Below are 19,064 nucleotides of genomic sequence, written 5' to 3' on the forward strand. Positions count from 1 at the left end.
CCTGTTTGCAGAAAAACAATATGCCCTGTGGATGAAGGAAGGAGAAAACAAATTTCTAAATCTGTGTTCTATGTTTCTAGATTGTGCTCTTGTCACCTGTTCACAGCTTGCTTCCCACAGCAGGTTGTGAGTGCTGATGGGTCCCTTAAAATGGCCTCAGACTTGGCAGGTGTTGGGTGTGTAGGAGCCAGGTGTCAGCCAAACGTGGCACCTGTGGGCTGCTGCTGACATAGTTTTTGTGTGGGGCTGGGTTTGAGATGTCAAGCAGGACACGGGGTGCAAGGTTTGTTTCTTCTGGCCTCAGCTGTCTAAAATTTGGCTGCTTGAAGCTGAGAAAAGGCTGTGATCTTTCTCTACCAATAACTGAGAGCGTGTGCACCTCCAGATATCCAAGATGCCTATCTTAGGGGGGTATGAATTGTTTTCTAGACATGACTCTTCTTATCTGTTGATTGTGAAGGGAACACAGGGGGCTGACAAACTTCAGCATCTAACTTTTGGGTGTCTGAACTGGGGGCTTTAGTAATCAAACTGGAGCACCTCAGTGAAAGGTAAGAGTCAGGGAGATTTTATGAATGGTTGCAAGATGAGAGATCCCAGAATTCAAGACAGGGCTTTTCAGCTGATTTGCTGGATGATCCAGGAGTAGCAGTGGTGCGGCTGCCAGCATCCTTCTACTGAAGAACACCAGTCTGATTGTGCTGCTTTTTTCTCCGCTCTCAAAGGTCGCCACTGCGAGGTCCATCAGATGACTGGAAACTACATGTGGGACCAGAAGGCAAATGTATCATTTGATATTGGTGTGAATAAAGAAAGCCTGCTGCCTCTCTGGTGGAATGGATCAGAGCCTTTGTGGGTCACAATGATGAAAGCTAAAAAGAACGTTTCCATGTACTACTGGCCAGGTTAGTATGTGAAAAATTGCTGCAATGCACCTTGACACCTGAGCGCTCCATATGCTGTAGAAATGGCTCTCTAATACAGTTCTGAAACACAGATAGGAATTTTATGTGCTTTACTAACCAGACATAGAAATTCATTAGCTTTTCTTTGGTCATGATAATTTACATATGCTGAGAAAGGAGAAGACTGAAGTGTCAGTAGAGGCAGCTTTCCACTAAATGCTAGCTTCAGGAGAGTGCTGGCTTGAAGAGCATCCCCTCCTCCATCAACTGCTTTTTCCTCTTGCCCACCTGTAACTTCTGCTATGCTGAATGGTTGCTCCATGAATGGTTCACAGTGCAATGAAAGTTAAACAGTAACCACCCTCCCCTAATGCTTCTTGGTTTTAATCTGGAAATTAGTAGCTGAGAGTTGAAGATGATCTGCTTTGTGAGGACAAGAAAATTCGGCTGAAAGCAAAGCATCCTTGTCCTCTGGTCCTCCTTTATTGTTAATTCATCTGTGGTCCCAGTTGGTCTGAGTCTGAGCCATTCATTTGGAGGGACTTGGCCTTTCTATTCCTCATTTGTTAGATACTGGACCACTGGAATGACTAGGGATGTGTAATACCGAGTCCTTTTTAACAAACAGAAGTATTGTATCCCCTTAGGCTATACGTTTAGGGACTCACATGGAAATAGATGTTCCAGCTGAGCAACCAGACCAAATCCCTTGCAAAGCACCCAGATTCTCAACTGTTTTATCTTCTAACTGTTACCTACCCTAAGCAGTTTGCAGAAATCCTCAATGTGCAAGCACAGGCTGGAGGACCAGAGAGCTGTTAGAAGAGCTGTGCTGAACACAGCCAGTGCCAGCAGGGCAGTGGCAGCTGACTCATGCCATGGGCTCCTGGCCAGCTCGTCTCTGCATCCCAATGCACATGTGCCTGGCCACAGTCTTTCCATGCAATGTGGCTAAGGGTGTCCTGGCAAAAAGCCCACGATTCTAAGGAATGGGAAGAAAGAGCAAACCAAGATGAAAAACATTGAAAAGCCATCCAGAGTGTTTCTACAGTGCTGCAGAAGAGCAAAAAGATCTGAGGGTGACAATATTGCCTTATGGACTCAGAGGCAGTCAAAGAGTTTACATCAGCCTTGAAAAAAGGCTGCTTCCTACTGAAGGTGTCTCAAGTGATCTAACAGCAAGGCAAATAGTAGGATGTAGAAATTATACAAGAATGTACAAATTCTTCTAAAAATGTACAAAAATACCTCTTTCTGTAGACTATTCATTTTTAAGTACTATTGTAATTGCTCTCAATAGGTATAATTATGTACTGAATAGATGTAACAGCCTACAGAGAGCTGCTGAAATCCAAAAAACCAGTATCACGTTCCATTAAGTGCCTTTGGACTTCACCTAGCTTCTTCATGTTGCCCTTTGAGCAGTGTTTCCCAGGGAGAAAACATATGAGGTATATACATATGTATCCCTGTACATATATGTGTATTCTTCACTCTGCCTGCAATTTCTAGCAGAAAATTGCAAGGAACAAGAGAGACCACCTTTCCCCAGTGCTTACCTTCCCAAGTGTATGCTCTGAACTCTTTTATGACACAGAGGGGGAGTTTTTGCATGGATCTGGCATCTTAGCTGTGGACTGTGACATGTAGCTCTGTCTGTACTTAATTATTTATCTGTGATGGCTGACCTTTGGCAAAGCCATCAGTGCTTCAGTTCAGCAAAAGCATGAAGCACATGTTTTTTTAAGGGTACTCATGTGCTCAAAGGACACATTGGCCATACAGGCTCAGACACAGGAAGGAGAGTGAAATGTGGAACTACTGAACTAAAATACAAGGCTGTTGGGCTGCAGTAGGACTCCAGGTATAAACTGGGGTGAACAGAAGTCACTTCAAATGCAACAGCATTTGTTAGGTTTTCCCAATATCATTTTTTCCCAAGCACTTTCTTGTTTCATAGCAAGGACAAAATCCTTTCTAAAAATTCTAGATCTATCATTTTAAGGCTTAAAGTCTTAACAAGCCATTTGACTGGGAGCAATACCAAACAAAATGAAAATAAAACCCTAAGATTTAATAACCAAGGTGAGTAGAGGTCCCACAGGCATTTGCACTGCCTATGATCTGCTATTAGTGATTAGCTTTCCAGCCTAAAGGAACACTGCTGCTTATTAATGAATCTTGCAATTATGATAAAGATACAAACAGGAAAAGTTTGGGAAACTCTTAATAGGAATTGTAATATATAGCCAAATTCATCACACTTTGTTCTGGAAGATGCTATTTTCTCTTTAGCAATCAGTAAAGACAAACATCAATGAACCATAGCAGGAATGCATTGGAAATGCCAGACTGCTGATTCCCAGGATTAACTTTTACCAGTGTCATTTCCTCCTCAGAGCCAGTTCCAAGCTTTGCAAAGTCTGAACCCAAAATCTGCTGCTTCATTTTCTTCCCTATGTTCCTCTCTCATGTGTAGTCACTGCCTAAAGAAATAAAATCCAGACCCCAGCACACAGGAGCACAGAACAGGAGAGCTCTCCAATGCAAACAATCACACAGCTTTATCTGTGAGCCTAACATAAACCCAGCAAAGACAACTCATGAGCACAATGCATCTGAGATCTTGTGATTCTAGAAGCAGAGCAGCCAAACTATTGCTATGCTGGGGATCCCAAACACCACTTCTGCCAAAACATAAGGCCTTGCCTTGTAGACAAGTTTTTCTCCTTTCTTCATGCTGTGTGTGGGGTGAAAGGCACAGCCTCACTCACCCCCAGGTTACCTGTCCAAAGCACTGCTGCTCCAGCAGGTGGAGAATGCCCAGAGGAGTGCAGGAGCATCCTGGTCAAAACCTTGGAGTGGTCCTCACGCTCAGCTCAGTGAGTGGTGTCATCCCAGATGCTCAAGCTCCTTCAATTTCCAGCAGCTCATGTAACTGCTTCAGCTGAAGTGCAGTGACAACTTCTCTAAACACTGAAATGAGAGACAGAGGGGAAAAAAAAAAGACTCTAAACTCAACTTTTGCCATTTAAACATAATATTTACCAGACCATACAGCTAGTCTGGAAACTTATCAAAATCTTCTGTTATGACATGAAGTGTCCAACTGTTAAATAAATGTTTAGAAATGTAATTTAAAGCTGGCAGAGATTCAGGTCTCCATGTCAGATAGATAAAGAGGGGTTTATCATTCTGAAAGAAGTCCTTATTCCTGCTCCAGTAGTTCAGGTTTTTAAATAAAGGTTTAGCATCATACAAAACTACGCAGAGGTATCTAGCATTACATCTTAGTAAATACAGCTTAACTATTTGTTGTTTAACCAAGAAAAACTTAGCATTCACTTTGGCTGCCTCCAAATCTGTTTAAATTATCTTTCCCATAATATCTAGAAGAGAAAATTTACCATCTGTCCTGGCCTCTTCCAAAATGAAATTTGAATATTAAAGGGTCTTCATAGCCAGTATTTTGGACTTGTAGCAAGCCTTAACATTAAAACCCCTAATTTAAGTTATATTCATCATAGAGGCTAAAAAAAAAAAAAAAAAAAAAAAAGAAAAGAAAAAAAGGAAAAGGAAGCTCTCGGTGTCTGAATGTCTTAATGTCTTGAATTTCCAATGGTACTGTCAGTGAACTGCACACTTGAAGACCACTATTTCATGGCCAAAATGATGAAATGATTTCTAATTGTTACCCTGTAGTCTTTTACGTCATGCTCATCACTTGACAATCTAGAAATAGCAAAGATAGCTCAGAAACTAAAATATCCCAGATCCTCAAGAGGTTAATGCTCCCAGTTAAAATTATCTCATGAGTAATTCTGAGGAAAGTTATTTGAGAAAATTACTATCTGATGTCAGTATCTGAAGAAAAGAGAAGCAAAATGATCATATTAGTCACTGGCTATGAGCAGTTATCCGGCTGAAGTTAAACACAAGGTATTTCTAATGACTTTCCAAATGCATTCTTGACTTCTTGCCTGGTTTTGGAAACAATCTTTAGCCAGACGAAATTGGCTCCAAAGTTCCAGTTCAGTCCTGAAATTCTTGCAAAGCCCATAGAGGACAACTGCATCACCTCTAGCATCTGAGGTAGCCCTTGTTTTGCTGCTGGTAGCACTCAGGACATCCTACAAAAGACTGGATCTCTGTGTCCTCAGGGAAGGGGACTTCCTGGGTATGACTTTAGGCATTCATGGAATACATTTTTCTCATTTTTCTGATTATTTGGTTAAGTATCAGCTTGGACCCATCTCTGGTGCACAGTGCAATTTCTTGGGGATTCTGTGTGCGGATGTATAGGAGTTTTATTGTGGGGTGATCTAGACAGTCAGTTATTGTCACATAATGGGCTGGCTGTCTCTCCAGGCTGCAGACAACTGTCATGGTGGATCACGGGGGAGAGATGAACACTGAGGTACTTTCATGCAGAAAGTGGGATATTAAATCATATGTTTGGGGCAACAGGGGAAGAATGAAAAGTAAGCACCATCCCACAATTTTAATAGAAATAAAAATTGGATATAGCTTCAAGAGTAGGCAAATGTGTTTTTACAGGAAAGTAAATCAGTTGGCTACATTTGATGTCTATTATTGCAAATAATTAATTAATCATAACAGATGGGGTCCCTTGAAACACACAAAGCATGTGGGGACCTGGCAGCTGCTACCACAGGCAAAGAGACTGAGTCTGTCATGTGTGCTATGGCCCTATAACTTTTGGAAAGGATAATTGCCATCTGACTTATCTGGCTTTCTGCAAATCACTGAAGGTTTTAAAAATTTCCTAAGCATAAACACTTAAGTTTTTCTAATTTTTCATGGTATTCCTGAACTATCATGTCCAAAGACTCTTAGCCAGCTTGGCCTGCAAGCGGTGTGCTTTTCCCTACGTCCCAGTACTGCACCTGAGTGATGTGAGCTCATGGGACCTGAAATACAAGACTGACAGATTCTCTTTATTGAGTGTCCCAGTAAGCAAACCACTGTAAATCTCTTCTGATAGTAGCTCTGCTTGCTCTAGGGCCCTCTCTGTACTTATACCTCCTTCTCACACCCCAAGCAACAAGTCAACATATGACAGTCCTTAATGCATTTCACTTTCCTCCCAAAGGGGAAGCAAAGGGACCCAGATGTACAGATTCAGGCTTTGCCTTAGAGTTGCCTTTTTGACCAGACTGTGTTGCTGTATACAGAGGCCATTTTGCAAAAAATGATTTTTTTTTTCTTTTGATTCCTCCTTGTGACCCGTGTTTCCTGATGTGTTTCTGAATACATCAGAAAATGCCTAACTGTGATGAGAAGACTCTGGGGTTCTGGAATGATAATTTGCATTAATCCAGTGTTTCTGGAAGCATACTTCTTTTAAATATTAATATGATTCAGCAGCATAGTAACTGGAGAGCAAAAGGGCAAAGAAACCTCACAAAAACATGTTTTTCTATGTTCAGGGCCATGTTCTCCTGTAGGATTTGTTGCCATAAATTTTTAGGCCACAAAACAGACTTTATTTTGCAAGAAAGGCTGCAAGTTACCAAGAGAGTTAATTGGTTTACACTGTTTTAATAAGACCTCCTGGGAAACGGATATAATAGTGGAGAGCCAGTATCACATCATAAAATACAGTTTATAGAGGATATTGCTACGTAAGATACAGTGTGTCTAACTGGAAAGTATTTGCTGAAGTTTCAGAGAACAATATCTAAATCTATTATGTTGGAAGCCTGGAAATGAGGCTATATGGCCACAGAAGTTAAAATATAAACAAGCTGGTGATTTAGGTGGAAATGGTCTACCACGAGGGAATCAAGCATTTTATTGTGGGCAGGTCACACAGAGACCTTCCTTTTAGAGAGGGAAATAAAAAAGTCCAATGTACAGTTTGCTACAAGCACTTGTCAAACCAACCTCTCTCCCCTTCTCTCTCGCCAACCACATGGTTTCCTGCAGGAAAGGCATAAGGTAAGTAATGTCACAGGGAATTTACGGACCTGAACTTGGACACCAGGGTGTGAGGTCTGTGAGCAAGGTGAAATAGCAGAGCTTACCACATTTTTTGCTCATAGGTTGCGAGGTGGAAATCCTTGGAGTCAGACCAAGTTACTGCCGCGAGTACTTCAGTGTCCCAACAGACAAAAACTTCGCAGACGCCATCAGTGATGCCCTCGAGTCTCTGTGGTATGTCACTAGATTTTTGCACTGTGGGGTTTCCTCTCTCTAGGACAAATCTTTGGATTTACTATCAGGGAAATTTTCAGGATGAGCTTCCAGGTAGGAAGATGAGGGCTGAGAGTGCTTTATAGTATCATCATAGAAACAACACCGTAACAGAAATAGGCCCTTACATTAAGAGTGGAGGGAAAGATGTGCTTCTCTGTTTCTGTGTAGGCTGCAACAAGGAGGAGACATCCTGACTTAATTGCTTGTAATTTGCTGCTTCAAACAACTTCAGGATGAGCCTGTGCATGTCTGTTCCTGCAAGAAAAGGCTTTGAAATGCTTGTATTTAGAGACGGAATTTGGAAATTCTGAAATTCAGCTCCAGTCACTTGTTTATGAGACTGATGCTTTGGCTTTTTCTTCATTTTAGAACATCTCAAGCCAAATATTTTTGGAGAGGGCATTAATTTTGTGCAAATATGGGAATAGAATAGAATAGAATAGAATAAAATAGAATAGAAGAAAAGAGTTCTGTTGGAAGGGACCTACAACAGCCATATAGTCCAACTGATGGGAATATATCTCTCAAGACAACTCCTAGGAAAAATATATGCTTCGGACCCAGCTTTCAAGTTCCACTATCTCTCATCCAAACATTTACAAGAGACAATTCCATATAGGGTGTAAAATCAGGGAAGTCACCATCACATGCAGCACCAATGCCTTACTTGGGCTATAACTAAGCTCCTCCTTTTAAAGCCTTGTTGGTTCCATAATTAATCCAATCCTAGGAAACCCTTGTATTTCAAGACTTGCAACTGCCATAGCAATTTCAACCCAAAAAGTTTTGAATTCAGGTGCTGAGTGTTGATTATTCTTGAAATAAAGGCTCCAAGATTAGAAGAGTTCTGTTGGGGAAGTTGCTCCCAGTTGCACACTGGGTCCTGCCGCACAGATGCTCACAAGTAAGTGTTGTTTGGAGCATGGGCTTAGACAGAAGGTTTCTGAGACCATGTGAGAGGTTTTATCCTGAAATTATTTAGCTTAGATTTAAAGAAAGTTACCTGCATGTGACATGAGGAAGCCATATGTGTCATAGGAGGCTTTCTGGAACTTTTGCAATGCTTTTAGTTCAGTGATTAAAAAAAGGAATGGAAGATGTAATACAGACATCAGCTCTGACTTCTGGTGGAAACCCAGAATTAATGTAGAGAGATTTTTGGTCTGGTATCATTTTGGGATGGGTCAAGATATACTTGAAGCTTCTTGCCTGGTTTCTGTTAAGCATAGTGTATAAGGATGCTCAGTTCTGTTTTTCAGCTCTGTAATTGTGAACATGGTTAAAAATGAGGCACAAACTGTTAAAAGTACCTGCCCTTCAAGCTGTTATTTTGGGTAGCTGGAGAATTTCTATAGCTAATTCTGTCCAAGCCACAAGGCTGCCTGTTGCTGTCTGTGGTGGAAAAGGAAAGGGACACAACAGTGTTGGTGGAACAACTTGTAAGAGGTGAAAGCTGGTGATTGCAAGAAAAGTGTAAATCCCTGCCACCAAGATGTCATAAATAACAGCTACAGTCTTCTGTAGTGCCCAAATCCTACAGATCATCCCCATGCATCAGGAGGTCCTGTCGCTGGTGCCTGTTTACACACTATCCCTGGTGGATTTCTTCCTGAGTTATTTTCCTTTAAACTAAGTGCCCTGTATCCAACAAGGTGGGAAAGAGGAAAAATGAATGATCTTACATAAAATTAATAATCAGGTCTGGGTGTAAATACTGTAGGGACTTAAAGTAAGAAGGGAGGATAAGAATGACCAGATTAAAAATCTGGTAGGTTTTCCTTATTCTTTCTCTCATCCATCCTCTTTGTTTATTTCTTTAAGAATTAGAAGAAGTTCCATGCTGCTGTGCCAGCCCATAAGAAGTAAAGCCTCTGAAATGCTTTTATTGTAGTCATATTCATTTAGCAGGATTTAGCATCTCCAGTAGAAGAGTCTTCAGCTTGTCATCTATATCTTTCACAAGTGCTTTTGACTTTTGAAGCTGTTCAAAGGCTGGCAAATGCAGTGTGTTTCCTTTCCACACCCTAGGTAATTGGAGAAGCCCATTAAGCTGAGACTGTCCTTAGCTATATGGGAGAAAACAGCCTGTGGCAGGGGCAGTCTGTTGCCTTGCTCAGTAGCTCTAATGGCAGGTATTAGTAGTTAAAGAACTGCACTTGGGCTCCCACCATTAGCAAACCTTGCAGGGACTCCAGGGTAGAGAAGTACCTAACTCATCAGGGAGCCACTGAGCTTCTCTTGCAACCAAAGGAAATCATCCTTCAGCAATATTCTCCAGTCTTTTCAAACAGGTGCTTCAAGACCACTATTTGGACCAAGAATATTCAAAACAAAGTCAAGCATCTGTTTTTGGCAGGTGAAACTAAAACCTCTTTTGAATCTTTTCAACAACTGTAACTTAGGGGCTGTTGTAATCTATCTACCTTCCTGGAGAGGTGTCATGGGGTCTGCATTGTACTTGCAAAGTGTGTGGTAGAATATAAAATACTTTTTGGTGTTGCCATCAATGCTGTCTAGCTTTCTTCAGCATTCTTTTCTAAGTCTTTTATTTGGAAAGTTACTGGTGAGGAAGGAGACAGGACTAACAGAATACTTCTGACTAAAGACAGAATACTTCTCCCATGCAAGCCATGATAAGGGTTTTCTTAGAAAATTTAGAAAACCCCTTTTTTCCATAGAAAAACAGGCAAAAATGGAAACAAGGTCAAGCCCCAGACATGCTGTACCAAATTCTGCAAACTCCTAAGCATGCTGTATTACTGGAGCTTGTCCCATTGAAGTAATTAAATATTCTTCCTTACAGCACTGAGCCCTCACAGAGAAATCTTACCACAGCCTAAATGAGATCACTTGCTTTATGCAATAAATCTCTTTCTTAGCTTCTATCTTGGTCAAAATTATAATTTACTTACAGGTGAGAAGACGTAAATTAGTTTAAGTAGCTTATAATACAGGTACTGCAGTAGAAGAGAACTATTTCAATAGGTTTAATGACTGTGTACGCAATACAGAAATTACAGGGTTAAATTTTAGAAATTAATTTATGCCTAATACAGATGGAAAGTAATGCTTAAAATGAAATTGGGGAGAGAGGAGCGCTGCTTCATTTAAATTATTTTAAAATCTTGAAGAGTGAGGAACAACACTGTTCTGCAGGGCCAGCAGTAGAGAAATTCCCACCCTAGCAGACGTCTTTGACTTCTCACAGGGCTGCTCCTCTGAGGCCTTCTACAAACTGAGAAATGCAAATGACAGACCCTAATTCATTCACTCAGTCCCTCATCTCTGATTTTGCCTCTTCTGTCCCACTCATTACACCAGACTACCCAGGCGTCTTTAATCAGAGCTGCTGGATTAACAAGTCTTTCTGTAGGGATCTTCATATGGATGAGAGCATGTAATATGGATGGCATGCTCTGCCATACATTAAGTACAGCACAAAAAGACTGGGTTTGGGTTCAGGAGTATAGGTTTGTGATTTTATCTACACAGCTTCTCTCTAGGAGGTTTACAGTGAACAGTAAAGTGGTCATGAAAATGAAATTAAGCACTGATGTGTGTGCTATCCCCACTAATGAGGCTGAGAGCAATCAGTGCAGAAAAGTGCGATCAGTTAAACTTGTGCAATTCTCAGATTAACTCAGTTTTCCTTGCTCATGTTCCTGAATAAAACCCCCTTCTAAAATCTCATCCCAGTTCATACTGCTTGGTATTTTGTAAGGCAGAGCACATCCTGAGTTGACCTCAGAGGTTTGGAAGACCTCACACAGGAGAAAGCCAGAAGTGCCAAACTTTAATTAAAGCACATTTGACTGGTAATTCCCATAATCCTTTTAATAGGGGCATTCAGCACAGAAATCGGAATTTCTTTGTTGTTAAAAGGAAAGCTGCCTTCGTAATTCAAAGAGGTTAGGAGAGGACTGCCAGGCCAGCCTGCACATGGCAGTTTCCACCTGCTGCCTCTGATGGGAGTCTCAGGCAAACTCAGGAGACTGGCTGTGATTAATGAGCCCAGCAGTGAAATAGGTGGTAGGACAGCACAGGCTGGAAGCAGAAAACGGGGTTTTGTGGCTCTATGTTTGTGAAGAAAACAATGACAGCAGCTAGGAGGTCTCCATGTGTGTCAGCCTTTCACTCCTTGCCCTCTCTCCCACACCCAGCAACAACAGCGCCGAGATGGCCGCAGTGTACTACGAGCGCATTGACGTGGAAGGCCATCACTACGGCCCTTCGTCCCAGCAGCGCAAGAACGCTTTGAAGGAAGTGGACAAAGCCTTGAGCAACATGATCTCACTCATCAAGGTGAGTGGAATCCATAAACCCGGCTACTGGGTGCCTTTGGACAGGGCTTTTAAAACCGGTCTTTGTGGCACTGCCGAGAGCCTATTTAACACCTCTAACTGAATGCAGTGGCTGTAATTTTTTCTTTCCTGAAAAACAGGCTACTGAGTTCATGTGGAAGTCAAGGCACCATTACCCTGATTATTATTTTCATTGATGGCATTATAACCCTCCTGGTGGATTTGTACCAGTAGCCCCAGGAAGCCACAAACCAATATACATGTTGCTCTGTTTATGACTTGTGTTGCCAGCTGAACTTCATTGTAGGTAAAGGAATCAAAACTGTGTTTCCTACGGTTTGTGGAATCAGACGATTAATTTTTATATTGGTTTTTATGACAGCATTCAGAACTCTGTACTGTAAACTTGGTTTTAATAAAGCATTATTGAAATGATTTTGCAGCGAGAAAATCTTTTGGATAAATGGCAATTCTATGAATATTTCTGACAATGATAAATGCATGTTGGAGTTTTTATGTATTTCAGTGAAGAAAGGAATATGCGTCTTCAATTTCACTAAATATTAAAAGCTCTAATGCTAAGAGCTCATGTTTGGGAGGGAAAGAGAGAAACACCCCTTCCACAAGTGGTAGGGCAAAATTGCTGCGTGGACTTGTTTTGGAAAAACTCTGGTGCTCACCTCTCAGACTCTTCCAGAGCAGCAAGTAAAAGTGGATGTCCACCATTATGGGTGGTGGCAAAGCACATTGCAGGACATTGATGGACATGATCCTTCTGGTTAACTTCCACAGAAACAGTGGAGGTCAGAAGGTGATTTACATTTTCCAGCAGGCACCGACAGCACCAAGCTCTTACATGGCCCTAAAAGTTGTCATGCACTTTCTCCACAGAGCAAAGGCCTTCAGAATGATATCAACGTCCTCCTCTTCTCTGATCATGGGATGACAGACATCTCTTGGGCAGATAAAGTGATTGAGCTGAAAAACTATATCAATATGAGTGATACTATACAAATGAAAGACCGAGGTCCTGTTGTGAGCCTCTGGCCTACTCCAGAGAAGCATGCAGAGGTGAGTGCAGCCTAGTTGTACCCCTCAGTTTTGTGTGTTCTCAGTTTTTATGCCAGTTGTGTCTTCTGTTTTCTCTTAACATCCAAATACTGCTCTCAGAGATGTGTGCAAAAATCAGCTCTTATCAGGAGTCAGACTTGGATCCTGTGACATCCTTGTGATGCTGGTTTTCGAAGGAAAGTCACACCAGGCAAATTAAAAAGCATGAACTTTCACTGTTACATGGCAAGGACATGTGCTTTTAAACCCCACCCCTAATTAGCTTCTGATAAATAGCTAAAATATTTTCGTTCAAAATTCACTTTTAGGATTTTATATATATTAGTCAATTTATTGACACTCTAGCTAGGATGTTCAAATCATCTGAAGCAGGTTCAGGCATTCATATTCCAGTAAACTCCAACTGAGGAACCAACTCCATTAGACCAGAATTGCAAAAAATATGTTTTTACAATATTGTCCTTGGAGGAATTTTTGATGTTGGATTGAGTCAACCATAAAAGCTCAATGCTATAACTTCAGGGTTTTGAGGGATAAATTAAAACAATAGAGATTTGAAAATCACTTGAAAAGAATGAAAATGTAATTTCTCTGACTAGTAGACAAGTACATTATAGTTTAACCCGAAACCAATGCATGAGAAATCATTACTACTGTCCTCAGAATACAGATGAGTGGATGTACAAAATGAGCAAGCTGTTTCCCAGGCAAACAGTTTCTACATTATGTTTTATCCAGTTGCAGTATATTGTAGCCTGTGCAATTTTTTAAATTTTTTTTTGCACCCAAATGGTCTCTTCAGGAATTGTGTGTCTGTGATATTGTGAACATTTCAAATTAGTGCCAGAACTGAAAGTTGTCTCAGAAGCATGCATGAACAATTCATTCGCAAGTGCATCACAGGGGATCACAGCATTGATATGCTTAACCCAGAGCTCCCTGTGTTTGTAGGCCAGACCTTCAAACAAGGGCAAGTTGCAACTTCACACAGCCATGGAGTTTCATCCAACAAAGCTCTTCATGCTTCTCTCTTGTTAAACAGCCTAATAATATTCCTAAGGAGAATAAAGTACAATGCCTTATACTATGGTTTTGTTTCCTTCCTTCATTTCTTCTTAGGATTTCTTACTGGAGGGCTGCTTTTTTAAGCAAAATAAAGTTGATTTTCAGTTTCCCAACAACTAGATTCTTTCTTTCTAATGAATTTTAAAGAGCTATGTTTATGAGTTGAAGTGTATTATAACATAGTGGTAATAATTTCTAAGAATTACCCCATTTCAAAGCACCAGAAGTACTGGTGACCACTCTCTAGCCCCAGTCACGGTGGGAGGAATTGTGCCATCACACCCTGGGGCTGTTCTTGTAGTCACTGCACATCAGTGCACATATCTGGCACACATATACACACAAGGGTGACTTAGCTGAAAGGCTAGTGAAGAACCTTTCATTCTTTGAAAAATTGAGCTATTTGTTCCTGAAGATTATTTATATTTAACTTGTTAAAGAACAATATAGAGTCTGGGGGCTCCAATAGCTGTGTTCTCTTTGGCATATGAACATCATTTCCAGGCATTTAAAATCTATTTTCTGAATAATTTATGGTGTAATGACATTTGCGTGATTATATTCCAGACAGTATAATTAATATTAATAAACCACTTGCATGGCATTGTGCAGATTCAAAGCTGCAGGCTTTGGCTAATTAATCTCACATCAGATAACTAACAAAGCAGATAACTGAGCACTGTCAGTCCCTTGATAGTGATTGACTAGGTAAGTGCAAGAAACACAGGTGAGGTGACATTCATTCTCCACTCAAGAGCACAAAGAGGGAATGAGTGGCAGATGCTAAAGATGTTATTGCTTTTCCATACCTGTACACAGTCCACGTGGTGCCTTTGAGCGTCTCACCACTTCACTCACAGCCTCCTGTGGAGGTGTGGTTTCTCCTGGTCTGTTTCTGTAGGCTGGTACACTCACATGTATACATTTGTGAACATGTGTATTATAAATACACATAATACATGAATTCATGCATTCCTATGTGTTTATGATCCGCGCTTTTAGAATCTCCTAAACCACACAGGCAGGTTTTGTCCAGCCATGATCTTCGGACAGGCAAAGTCCTGGTGTGAATGTGCTGATGATTAGCCATTACAGGGGATTAGCCATTCTGCAAATCCAGGTGTTTCCACCTACCCATTAGTGTATTTATGATCTTTACAGCCATATGGTGTCCTAACATTCATTTGTTTTGCAGATATATCAAAAATTGAAAGCTGTGGAACACATGGATGTTTATAACATACAGGATATTCCAAACAGGTTTTTCTACAAAAAAGGAAAATTTGTGTCTCCACTAACTCTTGTGGCTGAAGAAGGATGGTTCATAGTAGAGGTAAAGTATAGAAGCAAAATACTTAGCCAAGAGTGTGAAAAGGTGCATTATATTGCTAATCACTGAGTTAAAGTCAATGGGCTGACTACAAAACTAATGTCAAATTCCGCCATGTGCTTAAAAGACCTTAAAGGTATTGCAGCTATCCTCAAGGCAGACAGTTAAATAGTCAAGATGCCTCTTTTTTCTCTGTTGTTATAAAGCAGTCGTTCTTGTATTTCACATTCCAGTTTTGTTGCCTTACTCTTCTTCCCCCCCTTGCCATCGACCTTCATTTCAAGCACAGAAAGAGTACTTGCATTTCAAGTCCTTATTATCCCTCCATTCAGCAGTACCTTGTGGCAATTTTTCCTTCTGCCTGGCTTTCCTCCCATCAGACTGTCCTAAAAATGCCCCATTTCTCCCAAGCCCACCAGTCTCAAAAGGGTTAGTCTGGAGATTTACTCCTCAGAGATTCCCAGTGCACACACTGAAAACCTGGGAACTTGTTAAGCAGAGAACCCAGACATGAAGAGATTTTTCATACTAACTTATTTTCTTACTATGAATTGTTGTTGTTACTTTGTCCTTGTGTCACTACTGGGCACCTCCACATTACAGATACTAATTGCAGCTCAGCACAGCTCGGAGGGTGAGACAGCTGTGTATCTTCTAAGGAGGTAAACTGAGCAGTGGTATTAAATGATTTGCCCAAGGCCATACATGAAGTCAATACGTTGGCAACAGAACCACGGAGTCCCGAGTTTCTTTCGTGTCCCAGCATAGTGGGTGCACTTCATTGCCTTGCAGGCTATTGTAACTCAGCTGTGCATCTTTCACGGCCCTCAGAGCTACTGCTCACCAAGCTTTGCTCAGTCCACACTACAACATTTCTCACTAGCCAACATGAACTCAGCATAATAGTTTCTACAGCTGAATAAAAAAGTACCTCTAAAAAAAACCTGATGGCTTTTGAATACAGCTGGATGAGTACCACATTTCTGATTTAAAAAAAAAAAAAGTATAAAAAGCCAGAGTTAAGATTTAGACAGGTAAAGTAGGAATCTGAATAATTTTCTCAGAAATTATTTTTAAAAAATACAACTAAACTCTCGTACAAAAGTTCAAAATAGAATGTTTTTACATATTCTTTAGAAAATAAAAAAGCACTTAAAAATCATTGAAAGTCTGACAAACCTTAATAACAGTGCAGCAAACACTGCTGCTATGATAATTATTTCTGTCTCTCTGCCCATTCCTTCCCGTTGTTTCTGATTTTCAAGAATGTCCTCTCATTAATGCTGTCAGATTTTCCTTCTCTTCGGTACATTTTCATTATCTGTGAATGGGATATGAAAATGAAAGTTTCCTGTCATATTTTTAAAGAAATTATTGAGCCTTCTATTATACTTCCTGCCCAAACTACTGAAGAGAGGATGTGCAGTTCTTCCCTGTCATGCTCCCAGGGTTTTTTAACTCTCTGTTAGCTAGAGGTAGCTAAAAGCTGTTTGAAAAAGGGGATTTTGGTGGTGGTGGTGGTTTTTGAAAGAGACAAAGGGGGTGTATTTGGAAAGTTGTTTTCCTCATCACAGAGCATAGGAACTGAAGCCCAATTGTGTTTTGGTTAAAGCAGGATGAGGAAGGATTTCGTGCTGTATCAAAGCTGATCTGCTCATATGACCTTGTTCCCTTCACACGAGTGAGTGGTCCCCATCCTTTGGGCATAAGATCCCCCAGCTGCTCTCCTGTGTACAACAAAGGTGTTAGTCCTCAGGGCTGCATGCTCACTCTGTACCCATCCCAGTGTACTTTCCTAGCATTTAGAGATCAATTGCAGCACATTTTCTAAACATGCACATGCAGGCAAAGTCCATTGTCCACAGTCTCAGATAAGCCTGTTTCATCTCTGACAAGGATTGCTAGCCAGGCTTAGTCTGAGTATGAAAAATTACATCTTGGATGAGTTCTCCATCCCATTTGGACTTGCCAGGCAGGCACACTAGTGTGCTGCCAATGTCCTGGCCCCAAAGAAGCCCCAGGAGTTTTTGGGGTTTGCTGTAAGGCAGAGCCTGATGCTCCAGAAGGGCAGTGCTGGGATGCTTGCACAGCCCTGTCCCTCAAGCTACTGCCATTAGGGGTTCCATTTCATGAGCTCTCACTTCAGCTGCAGTTATGAAAGTTCATAGTATGTTTTCTGACTCAACTGGCACCAAAAATGATGGCAATAACTGTGCCTTTGACTGCACATTCTGTTGCGAGTAAGTGTCTCCTGGTGTCTGGGTGGGTTATGCAAAGCACACTATCTCCTCCTGCATTTGGTATTTCTGGGGAAGCAGCTGTGTCCAGGACATCTGCTAGGACCATGGAGGGGTGTAGGTATGGTAATGTCATGATGCTGCCAAAGAACCACCAGAAATTTAAATGTGACTTCCCTTGTGTGAAGCTGATGCTGGCAAATGCTGTGCAGGTTGCCTGATGGCGAGCAACTCACTTAATCGCCAGGAATCACAGGAAGCTACAGCATAAGGAGGGGCTATGGCAGGAAGAGGAGAAGGAGCTGATTTTCTCCTTGGCTTGCTCTGAGAAGGGGAATACCTTGGGGCAGGACATCTGCAACAGATTACCCAGAGAAGCTGTGAACATCTCTCACTGGAGATGTTCAAGAACTGTCTGGATGCAATCCTGTGCAATGTGATCTAGGACAACCCTGCTTGAGCAGGGAGATTGGACCAGATGATCTACTGTGATCTCTTCTAACCTGACCCATTCTGTAGTATTCTGGAATTATCTGGAACATCAGCCGAGTATTACATATGAAGAAACAGGGGGCTCCCTGAAAAATATTTGGAAGAGCTACACCTCTCAGTCATCACTACTGCTGTCCTCAGTGCACAGTCAATTTTCTTTCTTAAGGAAGAAGATAAAAATCAGACAAAATAAATGTTTGTGAAAGGAAAGGGATCCTCACTTCATCTGCATCATCATCTGCAGGAGCTGCAGCACTTGCCCAAAGTGGGAATGTGGGAAACTCTTTTGGGGCATCTCTGTCCTTCTGTGTCTGAGTGTGAAGGCTAGACCTGGACACTCTAGAGGACTGTGCAGCTCCTTCTCTGTAATTATCAGAGAAATTAGTGTCATGGGTCTGATGAACGGTCAGTTGATGTTTTTTGTTTAAGTGAAATTCCTGCCACAGTTTTGGGGTAATATGGAGTGCCACATCTGTCTGCTGCTATCCCTAAGGAGCATGGGACAGGAGAAACTCACGGACAGGTTGGTCCAACATTTGATAAGCCCCTAGGGACTGCTGCTCTGGCAGATGTGGCACTTTTGTAAGTAAGAGCTGTTAACACAAAGCAGAAGAAAGTAAGGAAGGAATTTAAAAGTACATCTTAAGTGCAGTATGGGCTAGGAAGAACAAGATTTATAATGACAAATTAATAAAGCATAGATCCACTGAGCAAGGAAATAAAACAGAGCATATGCCACAGAGAGTGGGACTGTCTCAGGTCAGAGCCAGTGTTCCCTGAAACAAACTTCATTGCTTTAATACAAAAAAAAGTAGGGAGAAGAAATAATAATTAGAAAATATCTAGTAGGGGGGATATTTGTTATTATTAGGCTGAATAGTCAAATGCAGAAAAAAAATTACTTTTTTTTTAAGGTGTAAATGGCACGTGGGACAGAACAACACCCCAGTAAACCCACAGAAGTGCAGGGTGCTGGTGGGAGAGCAGTGCTGCAGGCATGGGGAGAGGGACAGCACCTTCCTTACACAAGTCACATATGACTGTGGTACTTTGTGCTTGTGACAGAAATCTACATGAGCTGTCTTCCCCTTCCTGCGGAGGAGGAGGTGGTTACTCACTGAGACAGCAAAGCCTGTGAGGAGAGGTCACCCCTTCTGGGCATGAGCTCCTGTGCAGGTCACAGCAATGTCGGGCCTGAAGGGGTGGTACAGCACATGGAGACACAACATGGCACCCCACAGTGCCCCAGCACAGCCCAGCAGGCAGGCACTAACCATGCTCTGCTGTTGTCACCTAGAGCAGGGACAAGCTGCCCTACTGGGAGAACGGGACGGGGAGGAAGGAGGCCTGGCAGAATGGCTGGCATGGCTACGACAATGAGCTCATGGACATGAGAGGCTTCTTCCTCGCGTATGGACCAGGTACAGTGCCACCATCCCTTCCA

At 41.7% G+C, this 19,064-nt stretch overlaps 1 protein-coding gene across 1 annotated transcript in view; it reads left to right on the forward strand.

The window, feature by feature from the left end:
- ENPP6 (ectonucleotide pyrophosphatase/phosphodiesterase 6) overlaps positions 1–19,064 on the forward strand; it is a 32,305-nt gene that overhangs the window by 9,683 nt on the left and 3,558 nt on the right. The window contains exons 2-7 of the mRNA XM_038136248.1: positions 726–905; positions 6,971–7,082; positions 11,285–11,426; positions 12,317–12,496; positions 14,757–14,894; positions 18,918–19,041. Coding sequence (XP_037992176.1) covers positions 726–905; positions 6,971–7,082; positions 11,285–11,426; positions 12,317–12,496; positions 14,757–14,894; positions 18,918–19,041 — 876 coding nt within the window. The remainder of the gene's footprint in view (positions 1–725; positions 906–6,970; positions 7,083–11,284; positions 11,427–12,316; positions 12,497–14,756; positions 14,895–18,917; positions 19,042–19,064) is intronic.

This window comes from Motacilla alba, chromosome 4 (assembly GCF_015832195.1).
Source record: "Motacilla alba alba isolate MOTALB_02 chromosome 4, Motacilla_alba_V1.0_pri, whole genome shotgun sequence".
In the NCBI taxonomy this organism is placed as follows: Eukaryota; Metazoa; Chordata; class Aves; order Passeriformes; family Motacillidae; genus Motacilla; species Motacilla alba.